The 26,527-nt window shown below is 42.4% G+C and overlaps 1 protein-coding gene across 2 annotated transcripts in view; it reads right to left on the minus strand.

Annotated features, from left to right (window-relative positions):
• Positions 1 to 26,527, minus strand: part of KIF18A (kinesin family member 18A) — a 174,212-nt gene that overhangs the window by 92,958 nt on the left and 54,727 nt on the right. For both annotated transcript variants that reach the window (XM_077288046.1, XM_077288047.1), the window contains 5 exons: positions 19,229 to 19,590; positions 11,559 to 11,716; positions 8,762 to 8,866; positions 7,598 to 7,708; positions 7,299 to 7,496 (listed from right to left, as the gene is read on the minus strand). In XM_077288046.1, the coding sequence (XP_077144161.1) occupies positions 7,299 to 7,496; positions 7,598 to 7,708; positions 8,762 to 8,866; positions 11,559 to 11,716; positions 19,229 to 19,553 (897 nt within the window). In that variant the 5' untranslated portion in view covers positions 19,554 to 19,590. The remainder of the gene's footprint in view (positions 1 to 7,298; positions 7,497 to 7,597; positions 7,709 to 8,761; positions 8,867 to 11,558; positions 11,717 to 19,228; positions 19,591 to 26,527) is intronic.

Raw genomic sequence — 26,527 nt, forward strand, 5'->3', positions numbered from 1 at the left:
ACAAGATCTCACATGACTCTGTGGGCAAAAATATGGATAAATTATAGCTCTCAAAATGTGGTGATGCAAAAACTGTTTTTCCAATAAAAAGGATCTTTTATTGTGTGACGGCTGCCAATCATAAAAATCCGCCAAAAAAAACACTATAAAAGTAAATCAAACCCCCCTTCATCACCCCCTTAGTTAGGGAAAAATAATAAATTTTTAAAAAATGTATTTATTTCCATTTTCCCATTAGGGTTAGGGCTAGGGTTAGGGCTGGGGTTAGGGTTGGGGTTTCAGTTAGAATTGGGGGGTTTCCACTGTTTAGGCACATCAGGGGCTCTCCTAACGCGACATGGTGTCCGATCTCAATTCCAGCCAATTCTGCTTTGAACAAGTAAAACAGTGCTCCTTCCCTTCCGAGCTCTGCCGTGCGCCCAAACAGTGGTTTCCCCCCATGTATGGGGTATCAGCGTACTCAGGACAAATTAGACAATAACTTTTGTGGTCCAATTTCTCCTGTTACCCTTGGGAAAAAAAAAATTGAGGGCTAAAACATCATTTTGTGGAAAGAAAAAATGATTTTTTAATTTTCACGGCGCTACATTCTAAACTTTAGTGAAACAATTGGGGGTTAAAAGTGCTCACCACACATCTAGATAAGTTCCTTAGGGGGTCTTCTTTCCAAAATGGGGTCACTTGTGGGGGGTTTCTACTGTTTAGGCAAGTCAGGGGCTCTCCAAATGTGACATGGGTTCCGATCTCAATTCCAGCCAATTTTGCATTGAAAAGTCAAACGGCACTCCTTCCCTTCCGAGCTCTGCCATGCGCTCAAACAGTGGTTTATCCCCATATATGAAGTATCAACGTACTCAGGAAAATTGCACAACAACTTTTGGGGTCCAATTTATCCTGTTACCCTTGGGAAAATAAAAAATTTGGGGCGAAAAGATCATTTTTTTGTGAAAATTAATATGAATTTTTTTTTACGGCTCTACATTGTAAACTTCTATGAAGCACTTGGAGGTTCAAAGTGCTCACCACACATCTAGATAAGTTCCTTAGGGGGTCTACTTTCCAAAATGGTGTCACTTGTGGGGGTTTCCACTGTTTAGGCACGTCAGGGGCTCTCCAATCGGGACATGGGTTCCGATCTCAATTCCAGCAAATCTTGCATTGAAAAGTCAAATGGCGCTCCTTCCCTTCCGAGCTCTGCCATGTGCCCAAACATTGGTTTACCCCAACATGTGGGGTATCGGCGTACTCAGGACAAATTGAACAACGACTTTTGTGGTCCAATTTCTCCTGTTACCCTTGGTAAGATAAAACAAATTGGATCTGAAGTAAAAATTTTGTAAAAAAAAAGTTAAATGTTCAATTTTTTTTAAACATTCCAAAAATTCCTGTGAAGCACCTGAAGGGTTAATAAAAATTTTGAATGTGGTTTTGAGTACCTTGAGGGGTGCAGTTTTTAGAATGGTGTCACTTTTGGGTATTTTCTGTCATATAGACCCCTCAAAGTCACTTCAAGTGTGAGGTGGTCCGTAAAAAAAATGGTTTTGCAAATTTTGTTGCAAAAATGAGAAATCGCTGGTCAACTTTTAACCCTTATAACTCCCTAACAAAAAAAAATTATGTTTCCAAAATTGTGCTGATGTAAAGCAGACATGTGGGAAATGCTGTTTATTAACTATATTATGTGATATAACTCTCTAATTTAAGGGCATAAAACCGAAAAATTTGAAAATTGCTAAATTTTCGACAAATTTCTGTTTTTGTTTCACAAATAAATGCAAGTCATATCGAAGAAGTTTTACCACTATCATGAAGTACAATATGTCACGAGAAAACAAAGTCAGAATCACCAGGATCCGTTGAAGCGTTTCAGAGTTATGACCTCATAAAGTGACAGTGGTCAGAATTGTAAAAATTGGCCCTGTCACTTAGGTGAAAACAGGCTTCGGGGTGAAGGGGTTAAAAAAAATAAACAACAATGTCCCATACCATTTCGGCGTACAGTCAGCCCCACGCAGGAATCCATATCTAGGGGAATTTACAGTTTACAAGCAGGAGTGCTGCTAATGCGACCGCTCCCAGCTGTAAACTACTGGGGAATGAATGAGAAGCAGCGAGCACAGACTCAGTGACAATCACCGCTAGTTACAGAGCCTGCGCCCGCAGCATCTCATTCATTCACCAGTAGTTTACAGTTGGAAGCGGTCGCATTAGCACGCTCCCGGTTGTAAACTGTACATTCCCCAGACATGGATCACGGCGTGGGACTGACTGTGCACCGGACAGTTATGGGTATATTCTTGATGATTTTTTTTTTTTTTTTTAACAGGAGATCGAGGGCTTTGCTTGGATTGGCAGGCTAATAAAGATGGCAAAACTGTGTTTATTGTTTAATTTCATTAAAATACTTTATTCTTACTGTGTGGTGTTAAATTAACCCTTTAACTAAAGGATTAGTAATGCAGAGGTGTCTTATTGACACCTCTACATTACTAAGCCTACTTAATGTCACCTTACAATAGGAAGGTGACATTAACTCCTCATTACCCCACTTGCCACCTCTACAGGGCAAGTGGGAAGAACCAGGCAAAGCTCCAGAATTGGCGCATCTAATAAATGCACCTTTTCTGGGCAGCTGCGGGCAGCTGTTTTAGGCTGGGGGGCTCATATCCATGGCCCCTTACCAGCCTGAGAATAGCAGCCCGGGGACCCCACGTCGGGTTTTTCTTTCATTCTCCCCTCCTCAGGTTGCTCGCCGGCAAAGCAGGGGAAAAGGGATGACAGCCGGCTTCAGCACCACACGCAGGGAAACAGCGCTTACAGTAGCACTTCTTCCCCGCTGGCCGTCCGTGCACACAGAGGACAGTGTGCACTGTTCTCAGTGTTCACGTGTGTGGCACGTTATGCGGTCCCTGAAAACATGCTGACATGTGCATAGACCATTCATTTGAATGGGTCTACGTGTGTCAGTGTCTCTGGTACTAGTAGATTAGGGAGACAAAATGCGCATATAGGGTCTTATCCTCAGATTAAGTGCAGTTTTTTAACAGTGAGCTGCTCACCTGATGGTGTAAAGAAAAGCATGTGCGCATCGGCTGCTGCAGATCCACGGGCCGCCCACGCGACCTTCTGAGACGTTGTGCAGGATAGTTTGTGTATTAAGTCCGCACTGCCACAATAATACAGATTCAAATGTAATGAAAAGCTCTGGTGGTTTATTCAACGCGTTTCAAGGTCTATCTGACCTCTTCATCAGGAAAATACTCCTTTCCTACACGTTCTACGCTGCATGCATGAAAATATATGAAAAGGATGCGTATATAGAACAAATGTTATAAAAATCTTTATTAGGATAAAAATAAATAAGATTTAACTTTTAAACACACAAAGTTTAAAAACTGGTAGCCAAGAGAATGCTTGGTACATGAGCCAAACAGATATAAGTGGCACCACTACTGAGCAAACAGCATAGCAAAAAATGATGGTATCCACATAAGCGTATTGCTATTGCTAACATAATTTTGAGTGGAACACAAAGAGCACTATCAATGCATCTAGTCGCCAGCAGGAGTCGTCAAGCCATAATGGCATGCCCAGGTTACCACTACTTAACAGTACATATGATAGCAAAGCATTAAACACTAGATAACAATAACATTAGTAAGTGTAGCTGACAGCTAGTGTCCAGGGTCAACATGGAAAGCCTAACTAACCTCCCTGACCATCATACCCCTACTGTAGTATCAAATCATCAACTTTGGTGGAGAGTAAAGGTACCGTCACATTAAGCGACGCTGCAGCGATATCGACAACGATGCCGATCGCTGCAGCGTCGCTGTTTGATCGCTGGAGAGCTGTCACACAGACCGCTCTCCAGCGACCAACGATGCCGAGGTCCCCGGGTAACCAGGGTAAACATCGGGTTGCTAAGCGCAGGGCCGCGCTTAGTAACCCGATGTTTACCTTGGTTACCATTGTAAATGTAAAAAAAAAAAAAAAAACACTACATACTCACCTTCTGATGTTCGTCAGGTCCCTGGCCGTCTGCTTCCCGCACTGACTGGGAGCGCCGGCCGGCCGTAAAGTAAAAGCAGAGCACAGCGGTGATGTCACTGCTGTGCTTTACGGCCGGCCGGCGCTCACAGTCAGTGCGGGAAGCAGATGGCCAGGGACCTGACGGACATCAGAAAGTGAGTATGTACTTTTTTTTTTTTTTTTTTTACATTTACAATGGTAACCAGGGTAAACATCGGGTTACTAAGCGCGGCCCTGCGCTTAGTAACCCGATATTTACCCTGGTTACCATTGTAAAACATTGCTGGCATCGTTGCTTTTGCTGTCAAACACGACGATACACGCCGATCTGACGACCAAATAAAGTTCTGGACTTTCAGCAACGACCAGCGATATCACAGCAGGATCCAGATCGCTGCTGCGTGTCAAACACAACGATATCGCTATCCAGGACGCTGCAACGTCACGGATCGCTATCGTTATCGTTGCAAAGTCGTTTAGTGTGAAGGTACCTTAAGAGCTACAGGGCATACAAGGAACAACTCAGTACACCGAACTTTAGAAAATCCCATGGCTACCTAACTTATAAAAAATAAAAATAATAAATCTTTATTTTTATATAGCGCTAACATATTCCACAGGGCTTTACAGTTTGCACACAATATCATCGCTGTCCCTGATGGGGCTCACAATCTAAATTCCCTATCAGTATGTCTTATCTGGATTGCCTGGATTTTGGGAACTGGACACTGGGAGGGATACTCAGACAGCCTCATATTTTAAAAGGACGATATACTCAGGGAATTTTCTCAGCTACAAACGGAGGAAGGACTACCTCATTCTGAATTCTATAAATATTAAGACAATCATATCAGGACATATTGTTTACTAAAAATATGACCATACACAGAATAGCCACTTCACACAGCTCGGGAGGGTTGATATCAGTATTGTACAGTGCAATCTTGGATCTAGTTTATAGGTAAATATCCTATATGCTGTAAAGCAAGATGGGAGGGATTGATGGGTCCTATTGATGATGAGCACTGGCAGGACATCTTAGACAGGACTTCCCAAATATCATTAAAGGGACCCTGTCAGCGGGATTGTGCACAGTAACCTACACACAGTGTTAGGTCGGCGCTGTTATACGGATTACAATGATACTTTGGTGATGAAATCCATCTTGTGGTTGTTTTTTAATCTCTATTTTCAGTTTTTAGTTACTGATATGCTCCTGCCCCAGAGCAGGCCTGGTGGGGTCTTCATGTGGGGCTCTGATTAGATATTCATAATGCAGACTGCAGACAGGTCACTGATCCCGCACTGACCTGCCCCTAGTTAGTAACTAAAAACTGAAAATAAAGATTAAAGAACAACCATAAGACAGATTTCATCAACCAAGGTATCATTTTAATCAGTATAACTATACCGACCTGACACTGTCTGTAGGTTACGGTGTACAATCCTGCTGACAGGTTCCCTTTAAGAGGATCCCACATACCTTCTCAGCTATATGTTATACATCAGGTCTATAGGACACCTACAATCCTTTTCGACATTGGGCTCAGAACACATCCAATCCAGCAGACTTGCTACACATGCTCTGGTCCTGCCCTGACTTAGACTCCTTCTGGAAAGGCGCACTAGACATCATAGTTTATTTAGTACAAACAGATTCCACACCTTTGGTATGTATACTGGGTTACATTGAAGACCTGAATATTGACGAAAATGGTAAAACTGCCATCTCTCCAATGTTGTACATTGCTAGAAAATGAATAGCTCAATATTGGATTACTGATCAGACTCCTACAATCCCTGAGTTCATAAATAGGATTTACTATTTGCTCAACTTTTAAAGATGCATTTATCTATAGAGAAATGGAATAACTAAATTTGGAATCTTTGGCCTCTTGGATTGACAGCTCTGGTTTTGCATCACATGAACTGCAGAGCGATCAGATGGGTCTTTTTTAAACGCCTACTCCACATACCTCCTCTTTGCTGAACCAAGAATGTGCTATCTATTTATGTATTTTGTTGTGTTTCACCTTGTTGGGGTGTGAGGTAGGGGGACGGAGGATTGTATTTTCTGATGTTTGCTTTGTCTGTATAATATGAAAGAAAAAAAAAAAACAGTGAATTTAAAATCCCAGCCTACCCACAAGGACTCCAGCATACTAGAATAAGAAGCCCCCTGACGAAGGCTGTGTCGAAACGCGCGTGTGACGTGGATGGCACTGGCAGGTCCCCTGATCACTTGTTCGGTGGTTTCTGGCTATACACTGGGTAAGACTAATATGTGATTATTCTATATCGGATTATACTTAGTCTGTTCCCTGTTCATTTTAACATCATGGTAGACTCTATGGCATCACCTGTCTAAAATATATGTGCTAACAACCATAACGATTATTGCCTTGAACCACCGCTATATTATTGTGGGGATAGAAACTTTGTGATTATAGTAGTTCATAATCTAGGCTCTTCATACGATTATTTGATTACCTATTACTGCCAATTCATCCATGTCCCTTTTTTGCTGTTTGAATTTATTCATATGTCCTGTGGGAGTACCCACTAGTTCACCTGTTTAATTATATTTGTAAAATAAAGTTTGTTATATTTTTCAATATACTTCTGGCCTGTGGATCGTTGTTTTCTTCGTGTGCGTTCGGTTTATATTTATAACGATTGGCCCACTACTGTAGTCCGCCATATGTAGCATGAATATGTATATTGATACGGTTATCTCTTTTATATTTATTAACTAAAATGCTACTGGTGTGTGTTTTGAGATATGTGCTCAGTTACAATATCAGCAAAGACAACGGTGCAGCCTAAAACCACTGTGAGCTGACCATTCATTAAGAACTTTATTATAACAGATCACAGTTTTCAGAGCAAATGGTGAAGCTGCATACACAGGTGTTGCATATGCAAGTCTTAAAATGTTTGGCTCTGGAGTAAAGTGTGCCACATGTATTTATTAAGAGATGCACAGATCTCACTACATTTGGGACATCTTTGGCTGCCCTTCACTACAATATCCACTAATTTCTGCTGTAATTCTTAATATATGTGTTGGTCCAATGGTGGCCTTGTTCAGTTCAGATTTACACAACTCACTTTTCTAAACATATTCGAGAGAGGGAGAGGGAGAGGGAGAGAGAGAAAGGGGGAGGGAGAAAAAGAAAGGGAGATAAAGAAGGAGAGGGAGAGAAAGAAGGAGAGGGAGAGAAAGAAGAAAATAAGACCCACAAAGAAAAATTCTGTTCACTCACCTTTGGATCTGCCAGAGCATTAATTACATTTCCTAGAGCCAACAAGGAACGGTTAATATTTGTGCCTTCGCGTAGCCGCTCCCCCTTCGCATTGGTGGCACTTGCCCGTTCTGAACCAGCCAGATCAATAAGACTCATTTTAGCAATGCGAACATTTTGATTAATACTAGCACTTTTGTCCTGCTGTCTTAAGTATATCTATGGCAAAAAGACACAAAATTATTCAGAAATTGAACTGACAACGGGGGAGATTTATCTTTGCACTTAGGAGCTATTAATACCACCCCATTTTCACTCACCTGAAATACAGCGTGTGATCTTGAAGAAGTGGCATTCATGTCAGTGGGATGCTGAGTTCTGTTCTTATTCCCGTAGTCCATCAGTTGGAGGATATTTTCAGCAGATTTTGGCTTTAGATATTTCAGGGAAAGTAAAATGATTATAAAAGCGCAAAAACACAACATTACCAATCAATGACTTATCAGTAATCATCAATAACTTACGAATAACAGCCTTTTACCATCATCAGTCCAGAGTTACTGTCTGGTAATAATTAAATGCTCTCGGTTTCAATAAACTGAGGCTCATCTGATGGCGAATAAACCAGCTAACAAAATGTACCCAAATGACACGCTGACACCAAAGTGTCGGCCTCTGGGTGATGGTAAGATGTCTAACTCCCTGTCTAATGTACTCCGTCTCTAGCACCCTGAGTACAGAAGGTGAGAATGGGTCTGTGTTCTCTACTCTTGCTATCCTGTCAGTCAAATTGCATAGTCATAATTGAGTGGGGGGCATTAAAGGGTAGGCAAGCCATTGAACAATGGCAGGATCACTGCATAATGAAGCTAACGTCCCAATAGTGCTGGCGGACTGTTGACGAAATAGTACCTGGCGCAGAAAAGGAGTGGATGTAAGATTAAATTACAGAGCGCGAGTTCTGGGATGTATTAAACTGGTATGTGCAACAACAAGTTAACCGAGGGGGGGAAGGAGATATAGTCTCCATCAAAGGTCTGGAACCTATAGAACATGTGCAACAGTGGGGATGGGTGTCATGTTTGCCTGGAACGTAGCGGTTCTGGTGAACCCTGCACATTAGTAATTCTAGCTCCGCGGCTCTAACCTTTAAAAGGGAAAAAAACAAAAACAAAAAAAAAAAAACACATCATGCAAGAACTAGTCACAAATGTGCATATTTTCCACAGCACTTTTGATTTTTGGTGAAGAATCCACTGCCAATACTCAGTGTGCGCACATACCCCAACACCTCACCCTCTTCCAGAGCTGTGCAGCCTGAATGCCTCCCAAACCAAACACGGGAAACCATGGTGTCCACATACGTCATTACTATATGCGGGCAATATTCCCAGGGTAGTTTGATGCTGAAGAGGTAAATGTATACCGTATATACTTAAGGGCTACCGTTAAAAGGGTTTTGGCTCCTCTCACAAACCTCATACCTCATGCAGTGTTAGCCCTTGAACGACCACTCCTTTCTGAGCATCTTCTCGCACGGCAAGAGGACCAGAGTTTGCAAGAAGGTCACGGATTTGCTCGTTGTACACCTGTGGAAATGAAGGGGTCTCATACTGCTATTTTCTATGTAGAACATCAGAAATTCTGCTTAATTATCATGCTGGAGTGCAGTTTCAGCTTCTGGTACCAGTTATAATCAATTTATGGACCTTTAACCCCTTAGTGACGGAGCCAAATTTTTGAAATCTGACCAGTGTCACTTTAAGTGGTAATAACTCTGCAACGCATCAACAAATCACACTGATTTGAGATTGTTTTTTCGTGACACATTACACTTTATGATGATGGTAAATTTAGGTGAACATGTTTTGTGTTTATTTATAAAAAATATCAAAAATTTTAGAAAAATGTTAAAAAATTAGCAATTTTCAAAATTTGAATGGTTATCCCTTTAATCCAGATGGTGATACTGCAGCAAACCATTAATAAATAATATTTCCCACATGTCTGCTTTACATCAGCACCATTTGTAAAATGTTATTTTATTTTGTTAGCATTTTAGGAGGATTAAAAATGTAGCAGCAATTTTTCATTTTTTCAAGGAAATTTACAAAATTTATTTTTTACGGACTTATCAATGTTTGAAGTGACTTTAGGGGTCCTATATATTGGGAAACCCCCAAACGTGATACCATTTTAAAAACAGCACCCCTAGACATATTGAAAACTGCAGTCAGGTAGTTTATTAACTCTGCATTAATTCCTGTAAAGCACCTGAAAAGTAGTATGACAGAAATGAAAAAGTGTATTTTTACCACCTAAATGCCTCTAACTTCTGAACAGATTACTAGAGCCGGCAGACTCTTAAGGCCGCTATTTGGTCATGAATTGCCATGACAAACATCAGGACAACACAATCATGATCTGGGGGCACCAATTTGGATAAAGAGGAAGCCCCCAGACTCTGTTAACCATTTATAATGATGTAGTCACTATTGACAGCAGCATCTAAGGGGTTAAAAAGATATGGATGGTGCAAACACTGATCGTGGCTGATGCAGCAAGTTGTCAGCTATAGTGTACAACCGACGGATGCTGGATTGTCACCTGTATGGGGAGGCTATTCTCTTATATCTCAGGTCAGTTAAAAGACGTATTGGCTGTCATTAAGGGGTTAAAGAGTTTTGTATGGAAATGACAGAAGACTTTACAGAGTTAAACACGACTGAAGTCTTTGATGAAGGGACTGATGCAAAAATACTGCTGCTTCTGAATATATTGTGACGTTTTCAGCATTTTAAAAGAAAAAGAATCCCAGCTATAGAGCCCAAGTGGCCTATACCAGAGCCATGTTGTAGGAGCACAGGACAGGAGTACTCTCTCCTAGAAACATCGGCACATGGATGACTCAGACACAGACTTGTCGGCGCTGACGAGGTCTTTGCACATAGATTTGCCATGTGCACTAGGGTTTAAAGTGGCCATACATATTGATCAGCTGTAGACAGACATACACACACATGCTAGGCCCAGCCAAGAGTGCACGTGTTCCCACTGCAGAGAGGGACGAAAAATCCAAGAAAAAACTAAATGAGCATATAAGCTACAGAAAATTAATAGCACATGGAAGTAACATTGGATACTTCGTAAACACCATTTTGAACAAAAAAGTGTAACAGCCATTACACCGCGACAAGGTGTACCCAATCTGAACGGTCCTAACCTGTCTTGTAATAAAACCTTACTATGTGTCAGCTGAGCTCCATGTGAATAAGGGCCGAGCAGGACAAGGGGCCGACTGTGCAGCCACATGTCATGGGAAGCCATAGAGATGAAGTGCCCAGCTCAGAAAGGGGGCCGCGGCCCTGTATGTACATAACAGCAAGACCAAAGAAATGAGCCGCAGCAAAGCTTGTACTACTACCATTTACTTACTATAGGTTTATGCTCATGTTTTTTTCTTGGGTGAGGTCTGTGAAATGGCTACAGTGTGAACATGCTCTTAGATTGCTGGTATACCAACTTATGTTCAGGCTCACTTCTTTTTTCTTTTCAGAGAGGGAAGCAAACAGCTTCCCAACACCTCTGGAGAGGGCTGTTCCCCCATAAGAATTATTTGGAATGCCGAAAGTGACCGTCAGACTCCTTCTTTCACCTGACATCTGCAGATGGTGGCAGTTCAGACACAACATATACAATTGAGGACAGACAAAGCCCAACACATTCGTCTAGTGACAGTGACCAGCTTAAGGCTGTATAGAAGGCACCTGTTAATTAGCTTAAAGATAAACTGCAGGTTCATAATGAAAACAGAATTATAAAAAACAAAGATTAAAAAAAAACCAAAATTAATCAGCATTTATACTATGATCTATATTTCAGAAATGAATCATCTCCAACAATGTACATTTGTGTCTATAGAGACTTCAGTGTTTTCTCACATTACTCGGCATGGAAGATTGAACAGCGAAGAGCAGCTTTAGAAATACATTAGTTTAGTTTTGATGTAAATTAGCAGAGAAAGATATTACAGATCACCACTAGCCATGAAGAGACAGAGGACAAACGCTGCTCTCACAAGAGGCACAATATAAAAGTAGAAGTGTAATATGCACATATCACTCCAAAAACAGATTTCTACACCCAGCTACGAAGTCTCACATACAGAGTCCTGCGGACCGGGCAGAGCCAGGATCTTCTGACACTCCGGTCAAGCAACACATTTACCAGGCATGGAACCACCACAGGTGAAGACCACAAGAAAGTAAAAGAAAAACTAACCTCCAGGTAAGAGACAGCGACGTTGCAAACCTTTTCCTCTTTCATGCTGTCTATTCGGTCATACAGATCCATCATGGTGAGATACATCACTCCAGGACACCCAGGAGAGCCCAGCATTGTGTGAGTCTTGCCTGCTCCTGTAGCTCCATAAGCCAAAACTAAGGAGACAAAGAAAAGTTGTTAAAGCTGACAACAGAACATTGCCAAATTGAGAAGGACTAAGGATAGGACAAGCACGGAGTAATTTACCGGAGGCATTAAGAAGGCATTAAGAATTTTATGCTGCTACTATACCTGCCTTTGCTGTCCCAATTAGCATGGGTCTGGTAATGGGTAGCACAACGATACTTGTACCCAGACAGGGCAGATCTCCGGCTTATGATCTGCAGTCAAGCTGGTGACCTTATATTCACCTCAACCATTACCGCCTCTGAAGTCCTAAGCTAGATTGGATTTACAATAGTATTTGGATAGCACATGGAGGAAAACTTACTTACTTCAGAATAAGGTGGACCACAATGTGTTCCAACTAGTGATGAGCGAGTGTACTCGTTGCTCGGGTTTTCCTCGAGCACGCTCGAGTGGTCTCCGGGTATTTGTGAGGGCTCGGAGATTTAGTTTTTGTTGACGCAGCTGCATGATTTATGGCTGCTAGCCAGCCTGAGTACATGTGGGGGTTACCTGGTTGCTAGGGAATCCCCACATGTATTCAAGCTGTCAGTCAGCTGTAAATCATGCAGCTGAGGCAATGAAAACTACAGTGCCTTGCGAAAGTATTCGGCTCCCTGGAACTTTTCAACCTTTTTGCCACATCATGCTTCAAACATAAAGATACCAAATGTACATTTTTGGTGAAGAATTAACAAAAAGTGGAACACAATTGTGAAGTTGAACAAAATGTATTGGTTATTTTAAAAATTTTTGTGAAAATTCAAAAACTGAAAAGTGGGGCGTGCAATATTATTCAGCCCCTTTAACTTAATACTTTGTTGTGCCACCTTTTGCTGCGATTACAGCTGCAGTTTTGCTTGAGGTATGTCTCTATCAGTTTTGTACATCAAGAGACTAAAATTCTTGCCCATTCTTCCTTGGCTAACAGCTCGAGCTCAGTGAGGTTTGATGGAGATCGTTTGTGAACGGCAGTTTTCAGCTCTTTCCACAGATTCTCTATTTGATTGAGGTCTGGACTTTGACTTGGCCATTCTAACACCTGGATATGTTTATTTGTGAACCATTCCATTGTAGATTTTGCTTTATGTTTGGGATCATTGTCTTGTTAGAAGATAAATCTCCGTCCCAGTCTCAGGTCTTTTGCAGACTCCAACAGCTTTTCTTCAATAATTGGTCCTGTATTTGGCTCCATCCATCTTCCCAATCAATTTTAACCATCTTCCCTGTCCCTGCTGAAGAAAAGCAGGCCCAAACCATGATGCTGCCACCACCATGTTTGACAGTGGGGATGGTGTGTTCAGCATGATGAGCTGTGTTGCCTTTACGCCAAACATATCGCTTGGCATTGTTGCCAAAAAGTTTGATTTTGGCTTCATCTGACCAGAGCTCCTTCTTCCACATGTTTGGTATGTCTCCCAGGTGGCTTGTTGCAAACTTTAAACAACACTTTTTATGGATATCTTTGAGAAATGGCTTTCTTCTTGCCACTCTTCCATAAAGGCCAGATTTGTGCAGTGTACGACTGATTGTTGTCCTATGGACAGACTGTCCCACCTCAGCTGTAGATCTCTGCAGTTCATCCAGAGTGATCATGGGCCTCTTGGCTGCATCTCTGATCAGTCTTCTCCTTGTTTGAGATGAAAGTTTAGAAGGACGGCCGGGTCTTGGTAGATTTGCAATGGTAGGATACTTCTTCCATTTCAATATGATCGCTTGCACAGTGCTCCTTGGGATGTTTAAAGTTTTGGAAATCATTTTGTATCCAAATCTGGCTTTAAACTTCTCCACAACAGTATCACGGACCTGCCTGTTGTGTTCCTTGGTCTTCATGATGCTCTCTGTGCTTCAAACAGAACCCTGAGACTATCACAGAGCAGGTGCATTTATACGGAGACTTGATTACACACAGGTGGATTATATTTATCATTATTAGGCATTTAGGACAACAGTGGATCATTCAGAGATCCACAATGAACTTCAGGAGTGAGTTTGCTGCACTGGAAGTTAAAGGGCTGAATAATATTGCACGCCCCACTTTTCAGTTTTTGAATTTCCACAAAAATTTAAAATAACCAATAAATTTTGTTCAACATCACAGTTGTGTTCCACTTGTTGTTGATTCTTCACCAAAAATGTACATTTGATATCTTTATGTTTGAAGCATGATATGTGGGAAAAGGTTGAAAAGTTCCAGGGAGCTGAATACTTTCGCAAGGCACTGTAGATCTCCGAGCACTTACAAATACTCGGAGATCACCCGAGTGTGCTCGGGAAAACCAGAGCAACGAGTATACTCACTCATCACTAGTCCCAACTATTGTAAAGGGCATTTACACAGCAATATGATCGCAATCGAGGATTGTTAAAAACATTAGTCTCACAATTATCTTGCCGTGTAAACAGGCTGCTGATCACGCGAGCTATCAAAAACGCTCGCTGAGCAGGTCATCATTCTCGGCAGTGCGAGTCCTATATACAGTCTGTGTGCACTGAGGTAGAGACCTGTTAATCCAGGGCAGCGGGTGAGGAGAAGTCTCCAGTGCGACCCCGTCCCCAGCAGCTTTTACAGCATGACTGAGATCATACAGCAAGTACGAGATACACGATGCCCACAGATTGGGAAGTACCAGCGGTCAGGTTCACTTTAAAATTAAACTTTGAAGGGATTTCCCAAGAACAATTAAAGTTGATTTTAACCCCTTAATCCCCAAGTGTGGTTTGCACGTTAATGACCAGGCCAATTTTTACAATTCTGACCACTGTCCCTTTATGAGGTAGAACACTTCAACGGATCCCACTGATTCTGACACCGTTTTCTCATGACATATTGTACTTCATGATAGTAGTAAAATTTCTTTGATATTACCTGCATTTATTTGTGAAAAAAAATGTAAATTTAGCAAAAAAATTTAAAATGTCGCAATTTTCCAACTTTGAATTTTTATGCCCTTAAATCACAGAGATATGTCACACAAAATAAGTAACATTTCCCACATGTCTGCTTTAAATCAGCACAATTTTGGAACCAACATTTTTTTTGTTAGGGATTTATAAGGGTTAAAAGTTCACCAGCAACATCTCATTTTTACAACACCATTTTTTTTTTTAGGGACCACATGACATTTGAATTCACTTTGAGGGGTCTATATGATAGAAAACACCCAAGTGTGACACCATTCTAAGAACTGCACCCCTCAAGGTGCTCAAAACCACAAGTTTATTAACCCTTCAGGTGTTTCACAGGAATTTTTGGAATGTTTAAAAACAAAAATGAACATTAACTTTTTTCACAAAAAATTTACTTCAGCTCCAATTTGTTTTATTTTACCAAGGGTAACAGGAGAAATTGGACCCCAAAAGTTGTTATGCAATTTGTCCTGAGTATGCTGATACCCCATATGTGGGGGTAAACCACTGTTTGGGCACATGGCAGAACTTGGAAGGGAAGGAGTGCCGTTTTACTTTTTCAACACAGAATTGGCTGGAATGGAGATAGGACGTTATGTCGCGTTTGGAGAGACCCTGATGTGCCTAAACAGTGGAAACTCCCCAATTCTAACTGAAACCCCAACCCAAACACACCCCTAACCCAAACATACCCATAACCCTAATCTGAATCATAACCCTAACCACAACCCTAATCCCAACCGTAAATGTAATCCAAACCCTAACTTTAGCCCCAACCCTAATGGGAAAATGGAAATAAATAATTTTTTTTTAAATTTAATTATTTTTCCCTAACTAAGGGGGTGATGAAGGGGGGTTTGATTTACTTTTATAGCGGATTTTTTAGCAAATTTTTATGATTGGCAGCCGTCACACACTAAAAGACGCTTTTTATTGCAAAAAATAGTGTTTGCGTCTCCACATTTTGAGAGCTATAATTTTTCCATATTTTGGTCCACAGAGTCATGTGAGGTCTTGTTTTTTGCGAGACGAGTTGGCGTTTTTATTGGCAACATTTTCGGGCACGTGACATTTTTTGATCGCGTTTTATTCCAATTTTTGTGAGGTAGAATGAACAAAAACCAGCTATTCATGAGTTTCTTTTGGGGGGGCGCTTATACCGTTCCACGTTTGGTAAAATTCATAGAGTAGTTTTATTCTTCGGGTCTGAACGATTACAGCGATACATCATTTAAATCATTTTTTGTTATGTTTTGGCACTTTTATACCATAAAAACTACCGTATTTTATATAAAAAATAATTATTTTTGCATCGCTTTATTCTGAGGACTATAACTTAATTTTTTCGTTGATGACGCTGTTTGACGGCTCGTTTTTTGCGGGACAAGATGACGTTTTCAGCGGTACCATGGTTATTTATATCCGTCTTTTTGATCGCGTGTTATTACACTTTTTGTTTGGCGGTATGATAATAAAGCTTCATTTTATGCCTCTTTTTTTTTAATGGTGTTCACTGAAGGGGTTATCTAGTGTGACAGTTTTATAGGTCGGGTCGTTACGGACGCGGCAATACAAAATGTGTGTATTTTTATTGTTTAGATAAGGAAATATATTTATTGGAACAATTTTTTTTTTTTTACCTTTATTTAGGATTTTTTTTTTTTTAACACATGTAAAAAAATTTTTTTTTTTAAACATTGCTCCAGGGGGGACATTATGCTATAGTGTCAGATCGCTGATCTGACACTTTGCAGTACACTGTGTCAGATCAGCGATCACACAGGCACTGCAGGAGGCTTGCCGTCGCCTGCTCTGAGCAGGCGCTTGCAAGCCACCTCCCTGCAGGACTCGGAAGGCCCCCCGCAGCCATTTTGGATCTGGGCCTGCAGGGAGGAGGAGCTAGGAGACCCTTGGAGCAACGCTCCCTGCACGATGCTTCCCTGTGCCGCCGGAACACTGCGATCATCTTTGATCATCTTTAGCGGACACCCGGCCCTCATCGGCCATGCTCCCCCCATGAGCGTGGTTGATCTGTAAAGACGTACTATCCCGTCGGTGGTCATACGGGCCCCCATACCACCTCGACGGGATAGTGCGTTAGAAAGGGGTTAAAGTGTGTGGCAAAGTCCTCAGCAGAGATGAGGGAGGTTGGAGGGGTAAGTGGGCGGTGGAGGAAGAAGTTAAAGGTTTTGAATAACTGTTTGGGGTTGTAGGATAGGGAAGATATGAGGGTTGTGAAGTAGGCCTGTAATAGAGAAATAGTTTTGTACTGGATTGTGGAGTGGATGGGTAACCAGTGTAATGACTGGCACAAGGTAGAGGCATCGGTGTAACGGTTGGTGAGGAATATGATCCTGGCTGCAGCATTCAGGACAGATTGGAGAGGGAAGAGTTTGGCAAGATGGAGGCGATTAGTAGAGGAGTTACAATAGTCCAGACGAGAATGAGTAAGTGAAACAGTAAAAGTTTTTGCAGAGTAGAAAGTAAGAAAAAGGTGAATTCTAGAAATGTTTTTGAGATGCAGATAAGAAGAGCGAGCCAATGAGCGGATGTGGGGGTGAATGAAAGCTCGGAATCAAGTATGACCCCAAGGCAAAGGGCATGTTGCTTGGGAGTAATGGTGGGTGATAAAGAGGGGTTTGATTTACTATTTATAGCGGGGTTTTTTAGCAGTTTTTCATGATTGGCAGCTGTCACACACTAAGAGACGCTTTTTATTGCAAAAAATATTTTATGGTCCACCGAGTCATGTGAGGTCTTGTTCTTTGCGAGACGAGTTGGCGTTTTTATTGGTGCCATTTTCGGGCACGTGACATTTTTTGATCGCTTTCTATTCCGATTTTTGTGAGGCAGAATGACCAAAAACCAGCTATTCGTGAATTTCTTTTTTTTTTTTTTTTTTTTTTTGGGGGGGGGGGGGGGGGGGGCGCGTTTATACCATTCCACGTTTGGTAAAATTGATAAATCAGTTTTATTGTTTTGGTCAGAACAATTACAGAGATAAGTCATTTAAATCATTTTTTTATATTTTGGCGCTGTTATAAGAAAACTATTTTATATAAAAAATGATTATTTTTGCATCGCTTTATTCTAAGGACTATAACTTTTTAATGTTTGGATGCGGTCCGGCGCCTGTACGCAGCAGGGAGAAAATTATATTTATTCCCCCGCCAGCATTCAATATTTAGTCATAGGAGTGTGGGCAGTTCAGTCACTGTTGAGTATACAGAGCGGCTGTTGTAACCACATCCCAGGCCCTGACTGACACTGGTTCTACATTTGGGCCGGCTGTCAGTCAGTGCTGATGACTTAATCCGGTGTGCCCCACCTCCACGTCTGAATACAGAATGCTGGCGGGAGAACAAAGATAATTTTCTCCTTGATACAATCGGCTGCGTGCAGGCGCCGGACAGCATCATAACTCTGTTAACCTGCAGACTAACTGCATATCTGCAGGTTAACAGTGTTATTTCTGGTGACAGGTACCCTTTAAGGCAATAGATTTTCTGAAGACATATTTCCTTAAACTGTGAGCTTAGCGCTAATTGCTGGTAGCAACCAGACTAGCCCTTGATTAAAGGCTCTGATACCCACACGCCAAATGGCTAGTCTGGAGTCCAAGAGGTGGCAATATGGTATAACTTACGTCTGCTGATCCGGTGACAAATAAGACAGGGGGAAATTGAATTATCATTGTTATTTCATTAAAGGGAATCTGTCACCCCCAAAATCGAAGGTGAGCTAAGCCCACCAGCATCAGGTGCTTATCTACAGCATTCTGTAATGCTGTAGATAAGCCCCCGATGCAACCTGAAAGATGAGAAAAAGAGATTAGATTATACTCACCCAGGGGCGGTCCGATCCGATGGGCGTCACGGTCCGGTACAGCGCCTCCCATCTTCTTACGATGACGTCCTCTTCTTGTCTTCACGCTGCAGCTCCGGCGTACTATGTCTGCCCTGTTGAGGGCAGAGCAAAGTACAGCAGTGCGCAGGCGCCGGGCCTCTCTGACCTTTCCCAGAGCCTGTGCACTGCAATACTTTGCTCTGCCCTCAACAGGGCAGACAAAGTATGCCTGCGCTGGAGCCGCAGAGTGAATACAAGAAGAGGACGTCATCGTAAGAAGATGGGAGGCCCCGGACAGCGACGCCCATCCGACCGGACCGTAGCGGGACCGCCCCTGGTGAGTATAATCTAACCTCTTTTTCTCATCAGGATACATCGGGGGCTTATCTACAGCATTACAGAATGTAGATGAGCCCCTGATGCTGGTGGGGCTTAGCTCACCTCCGATTTTGGGGGTGACAGGTTCCCTTTAAGACTGATTACAAACATCCATGAAGAACAGACCGTGTTCGGATTAGATCTGATGGCTGGCTCTCCTGACCAAAGCACATGGTTTCATAGGCCTAAGAAATTCTAAAATTGTTTTTATAAGGGTAATTGGAAATCATATTGCAGAGCAAAAACGCTCAAGACCCTCCTCGCTCTGCCAGACATAGGTTGGCTGGTGCATATTTTGCAAGGTTTTAAAGACAATCAGTGGAGATATAGTTGGATATATCAATAGAAAAAGAGAAACCTTTACATACCAGTGCAGTTGTATCCATTCAAAACGCCATCAAGCACGACCCTTGTGGTCTGTTCAAAAACTTCTTGCTGGGATGAATTTTCATCAAAGACGCAATCAAACACAAACTTAAGATCTTTATTTTTCCTTCTGGTTATGTCCCGATTGGCAGCACTTCTGCCGTGAAAAAAATTTACTTCTTCAGCTTTTGGGTCAAAAACGAGAATGTGTTTATCAACCACTTGCACAACGCTGGTAAAATTGGCTACTTTCTCCTTCTCGTTTGGAGGACGGACTCTGATGACCACTCTTACATGGCTGCAGACGTCAGATTCGTGGGCAGCCATATTTTATTGTTTCCCAATCCAGGCAAAAGGTTTTATTCTGCAAGGAGAAGAAGAAATCGTGAATGAGAACACAAACAAAAACACCATGATCAACCTCCTGAACAATTATTTCTAGCGGTCGTTACTCAGATGCATCAGAATATAGCCTGGGATGCAGACCATTACTTGTCAAAGAACAAAAAACTGCTTTAGGGTACGTTCACACAGGACTTTTTTGCTGCTTTTTTTTATGCTAATTTAGGTGCGTTATTTTGGTGCGTATTTGGTGCGTTTTTTGGGTACGTTCACACAGGACTTTTTTGCTGCTTTTTTTTGCTGCAGATTTTTGCTGCTTTTTTTATGCCAATTTTCAGCTGCTAGGACACCTCACAATGGCTCTTCACACCTTACTATCAGGAACTCCCTCACAATAGATCACAATCAGGACACCTCACAATGACTCACAATGGCTCTTCACACCTCACTAACCACACCCCTAAGCTCTTGGCTGTGAGATCCCTTCCTGCTGGCCATGATTTTCTGCACAAAAAACGCAGCAAATAATGCTACATGCGTTTTTTCAGCGTTTTTTTCATCACCCATTCAAGTCAATGGGTGAAAAAACGCTGCAAAAACGCAGCAAAAACGCTGAAAGAAGTGACATGCCCTATGTCCAAAAAAAGCAGCAAAGCAGAAAATACTGATCAAACAAAAAACCAACGTGTGTGCATGAGATTTCTGAAATCTCATAGGCTTTACTGGTACTGTAAAAAGCAGCTGAAAATTAGCATAAAAAAAGCAGCAAAAATCTGCAGCAAAAAAGTCCTGTGTGAACGTACCCTTATACTGAACCCATAGACAACCGGCAGAGTTGTTGGGAGGTCTCAGAGGTCAGGCTTTAGCTACAGCTTACTAGAAGATTGCAGGTGATCATTAAATCTAAAAGAAGAGTATGTAGGGAAGTTAACATTTTGTGCAATGTAGAGCTCCATGGGACAGGCCAAAAATTTAGAGGGATTGTCTATAGTAATATTTAAAAAAATAAATAAATAAAAGCAACAGCTGTGTTGTCTCATCTTCCTGCTGCAGATTACATCATGTGACCTCTGTAGCCAGTGATTGGCTTAGCAATGTCAAATGGGAGTAGACATGAGCATCAGGGGATCGATGAGAATTTTAATTTTTGTGCCAAGAGTTTCACTCATATGGTATAATTACGGACAAAAAAAAAAAAAAAAAAAAAAGTATAACATTTTAAAAACAAGTTTAAAGGGAACATGTCACCCCCAAAATGGAAGTTGAGCTAAGCCCACCGGCATCAGGGGTTTATCTACAGCATTCTGTAATGCTGTAGATAAGCCCCCAATGTATCCTGAAAGATGAGAAAAAGAGGTTACATTATACTCACCCAGGGGCGGTCCCGCTGCGGTCCGGTCCGACGGGTGTCGCGGTCCGGTCCAGCACCTCCCATCTTCTTACGATGACGTCCTCTACTTGTAGTCACGCTGCGGCTCCGGCGTACTATGTCTGCCCTGTTGAGGCCAGAGCAAAGTATTGCAGTGCGCAGGTGCTGGGCCTCTCTGACCTTTCCTGGCGCCTGCGCACTGCAATACTTTGCTCTGCCCTCAACAGGGCAGACAAAGTACACCTGCGCCGGAGCCGCAGCATGAAGACAAGAAGAGGACGTCAGCAAATGAAGATAGGAGGCCCCGAACCGGACCGCGACGCCCATCGGATCGGACCACCCGCCCAGGTGAGTATAATCTAACCTTTTTTTCTCATCTTTCAAGATGCATCGGGGGCTTATCTACAGCATTACAGAACGCTGTAGATAAGCCCCTGATGCCGGTGGGCTTAGCTCAACTTCCATTTTGGGGGTGACAGGTTCCCTTTAATAAAAATTAAAGCTTGGATAAATCTCTTAAAGGTCTCAGATAGCAAAAATGTAAAATCTAGCTTAAATTGTTAGTCGACATTTCACAGTGCAGTTTCTTGGATTGGTTGGGGTCTTAGTGGTTGGACCCATAGTGATCAGCAAGTTATCACAGTGTGGATAAGTGATAACTTGCTGAGTTTGTGCAACCCCTTTAAGAACATGACCACTTTTAGTGAGGATATTACATAGTTACATAGTTATTAAGGTTGAAGGAAGACTGTAAGTCCATCTAGTTCAACCCATAGCCTAACCTAACATGCCCTAACATGTTGATCCAGAGGAAGGCAAAAAAAACCATGTGGCAAAGAATAACTCCACCATGGGGAAAAAAATTCCTTCCCGACTCCACATACGGCAATCAGACTAGTTCCCTGGATCAACGCCTTATCAAGGAATCTAGTGTATATACCCTGTAACATTATACTTTTCCAGAAAGGCATCCAGTCCCCTCTTAAATTTAAGTAATGAATCACTCATTACAACATCATACGGCAGAGAGTTCCATAGTCTCACTGCTCTTACAGTAAAGAATCCGCGTCTGTTATTATGCTTAAACCTTTTTTCCTCCAGACGTAGAGGATGCCCCCTTGTCCCTGTCTCGGGTCTATGATTAAAAAGATCATCAGAAAGGTCTTTGTACTGTCCCCTCATATATTTATACATTAAAATAAGATCACCCCTTAGTCTTCGTTTTTCCAAACTAAATAGCCCCAAGTGTAATAACCTATCTTGGTATGGCAGACCCCCCAGTCCTCTAATAACCTTGGTCGCTCTTCTCTGCACCCGCTCCAGTTCAGCTATGTCTTTCTTATACACCGGAGACCAGAACTGTGCACAGTATTCTAAGTGTGGTCGAACTAGTGACTTGTATAGAGGTAAAATTATGTTCTCCTCATGAGCATCTATGCCTCTTTTAATACATCCCATTATTTTATTTGCCTTTGTAGCAGCTGTCTGACACTGGCCACTGAATATGAGTTTGTCATCCACCCATATACCCAGGTCTTTTTCATTGACGGTTTTGCCCAGAGTTTTAGAATTAAGCACATAGTTATACATCTTATTACTTCTACCCAAGTGCATGACCTTACATTTATCCCCATTAAAGCTCATTTGCCATTTATCAGCCCAAGCTTCTAGTTTACATAAATCATCCTGTAATATAAAATTGTCCTCCCCTGTATTGATTACCCTGCAGAGTTTAGTGTCATCTGCAAATATTGAAATTCTACTCTGAATGCCCCCTACAAGGTCATTAATAAATATGTTGAAAAGAAGAGGGCCCAATACTGACCCCTGTGGTACCCCACTGCTAACCGCAACCCAGTCCGAGTGTGCTCCATTAATAACCACCCTTTGTTTCCTATCCCTGAGCCAGCTCTCAACCCACTTACACATATTTTCCCCTATCCCCATTACTCTCATTTTATGTAACAACCTTTTGTGTGGCACCGTATCAAAAGCTTTGGAAAAGTCCATATACACTACGTCCACTGGGTTCCCTTGGTCCAGTCCGGAACTTACCTCTTCATAGAAGCTGATCAAATTAGTCTGACATGAACGGTCCCTAGTAAACCCGTGCTGATACTGGGTCATAAGGTTATTCCTCTTCAGATACTCCAGTATAGTATCCCTTAGAATGCCCTCCAGGATTTTACCCACAGTAGAGGTTAAGCTTACTGGCCTATAATTACCGAGTTCAGTTTTTGCCCCTTTTTTGAATATTGGCACCACATTTGCTATACGCCAGTCCTGTGGTACAGACCCTGTTATTATGGAGTCTTTAAAGATTAAAAATAATGGTCTATCAATGACTGTACTTAGTTCCTGCAGTACTCGGGGGTGTATCCCATCCGGGCCTGGAGATTTTTCAATTTTAGTTATTTTTAGACGCCGCTGTACTTCCTGCTGGGTTAAGCAGGTGACATTTAATGGGGAATTTTTATCACTAGTCATTTTGTCTGCCATGGGATTTTCTTTTGTAAATACTGATGAAAAGAAGTCATTTAGCATATTGGCTTTTTCCTCATCCTCATCCACCATTTCACCCAGACTATTTTTAAGGGGGCCAACACTGTCATTTTTTAGTTTCTTACTATTTATATAGTTAAAGAATATTTTGGGATTATTTTTACTCTCTCTGGCAATGAGTCTCTCTGTCTCAATCTTTGCTGCCTTGATTTGCTTTTTACAGAATTTATTTAATTTTCTGTATTTATTTAATGCCTCCTCACTACCTACTTCCTTTAATTCTCTAAATGCTTTCTTTTTGTCCCTTATTGCGCCCCTTACAGCTCTATTTAGCCATATTGGTTTCCTCCTATTTCTAGTATGTTTATTCCCATACGGTATACACTCACCGGCCACTTTATTAGGTACACCATGCTAGTAACGGGTTGGACCCCCTTTTGCCTTCAGAACTGCCTCAATTCTTCGTGGCATAGATTCAACAAGGTGCTGGAAGCATTCCTCAGAGATTTTGGTCCATATTGACATGATGGCATCACACAGTTGCCGCAGATTTGTCGGCTGCACATCCCAAAGATGCTCCATACAAGGCAGGATGGATCCATGCTTTCATGTTGTTTACGCCAAATTCTGACCCTACCATCCGAATGTCGCAGCAGAAATCGAGACTCATCAGACCAAGCAACGTTTTTCCAATCTTCTACTGTCCAATTTCGATGAGCTTGTACAAATTGTAGCCTCAGTTTCCTGTTCTTAGCTGAAAGGAGTGGTACCCGGTGTGGTCTTCTGCTGCTGTAGCCCATCTGCCTCAAAGTTCGACGCACTGTGCGTTCAGAGATGCTCTTAGGCCTACCTTGGTTGTAACGGGTGGCGATTTGAGTCACTGTTGCCTTTCTATCAGCTCGAACCAGTCTGCCCATTCTCCTCTGACCTCTGGCATCAACAAGGCATTTCCGCCCACAGAACTGCCGCTCACTGGATTTTTTTTATTTTTCGGACCATTCTCTGTAAACCCTAGAGATGGTTGTGCGTGAAAATCCCAGTAGATCAGCAGTTTCTGAAATACTCAGACCAGCCCTTCTGGCACCAACAACCATGCCACGTTCAAAGGCACTCAAATCACCTTTCTTCCCCATACTGATGCTCGGTTTGAACTGCAGGAGATTGTCTTGACCATGTCTACATGCCTAAATGCACTGAGTTGCCGCCATGTGATTGGCTGATTAGAAATTAAGTGTTAACAAGAAGTTGGACAGGTGTACCTAATAAAGTGGCCGGTGAGTGTATACTGTGCACAGGTCCTATCCAGGATGCTAATAAACGTCTCCCATTTTCTTTGTGTATTTTTGTGTCTCAGGATATCGTCCCAGTTAATTGCACCAAGATCCTCTCTCATCCGTTGGAAATTTGCCCTCCTGAAGTTTAGTGTCCTTGTCACCCCCCTACTACCCATCTTATTAAAGGTTACATGAAAACTTATTATTTTGTGATCACTATTCCCCAAGTGACCCCCAACCCTTATATTTGATATGCGGTCTGGCCTGTTGGTTAATATTAGGTCTAGCAGTGCCCCCCTCCTTGTTGGGTCCTGAACCAGTTGTGAAAGGTAATTGTCTCTCATAGTTGTCAAAAACCGATTACCTTTGCTGGAACTGCAGGTTTCTGTTCCCCAATCTATTTCAGGGTAGTTGAAGTCCCCCATAATAATGACTTCTCCTTGAGTCGCAGCTTCATCTATTTGCTTTACGAGGCTATTCTCCATTGCTTCCATTATTTTTGGAGATTTATAACAAATCCCTATCAGTAATTTATTATTTTTTCCCCCTCCCCTTATTTCCACCCACAGGGACTCTACATTTTCATTAAATTCACCTATATTATCACGCAGGATGGGTTTTAAGGAAGATTTTACATATAGACACACCCCTCCCCCTCGCTTATCTGTACGGTCATTTCTGAACAGGCTATAGCCCTGCAAGTTAACAGCCCAGTCATGGCTCTCATCCAGCCACGTCTCAGATATCCCCACCATGTCATAATTATGCTCCAACAACATTAGTTCTAATTCATCCATTTTGTTGGCGAGGCTTCTGGCATTAGTATACATGCACTTGATGTTCCTCTCTGTACCTCTATTCTTTCTTAAATTACTAACTGTTCTAACCCCACCCCCCATGCCACCGCCACCCCCAACTTCCTTATTTGTGCCCAGGTCTCTATCTGCACTATCTTCCCCTCCTATAAAATGAATACCCTCCCCCCCAATCCCTAGTTTAAACACTCCTCCAACCTTCTAACCATTTTCTCCCCCAGCACAGCTGCCCCTTCCCCATTGCGGTGCAGCCCGTCCCTAGCGTAGAGCCTGTAGCCAACTGAGAAGTCGGCCCAGTTCTGCAGGAACCCAAACCGCTCCTTCCTACACCAATTCTTGAGCCACTTATTAACCTCCCTAATCTCCCGTTGCCTCTCTGGCGTGGCACGTGGTACAGGCAGTATTTCGGAAAATACCACGTTGGAGGTCCTTGCTGTCAGCTTGCAGCCTAATTCCCTGAAATCATCTTTAAGGACCTTCCACCTACCTCTAACTTTGTCATTTGTGCCAATGTGCACCATGACCGCTGGGTCCTCACCAGCCCCTCCCAATAACCTGTCCACCCGATCAGCGATGTGTCGGACTCGAGCGCCAGGTAGGCAGCACACCGTCCGACGATCCCTGTCTTTGTGACAGATTGCCCTATCTGTTCCCCTAATAATTGAGTCCCCCACTACCAGCACCTGTCTGGCCTGCCCTGCTCTCCTATTTCCCTCCTTATTGGAGCAGTCACTCCTCCGGCTTTCAGAGGACATGCCTGGCTGCAGCAGTGCTAATCCTGCACTGGCACACCCCTCATCTGCCAACTTAGCAAACTTATTGGGGTGTGCCAGATCAGGACTAGCCTCCCTGGCACTCTTCCCTCTACCCCGCCTTCTATCTGTCACCCAGCTAACTGCCACACTGTCCTGCAGCTCCATCCTACCATCCCCCTCCTCATCTATCCCATTGAGCGTCTGCTCTGTGAGCAGAAGACTCCTCTCCATATTGTCTATGGAT

The sequence above is a fragment of the Ranitomeya variabilis genome, chromosome 2, assembly GCF_051348905.1.
Source record: "Ranitomeya variabilis isolate aRanVar5 chromosome 2, aRanVar5.hap1, whole genome shotgun sequence".
NCBI lineage: Eukaryota > Metazoa > Chordata > Amphibia > Anura > Dendrobatidae > Ranitomeya > Ranitomeya variabilis.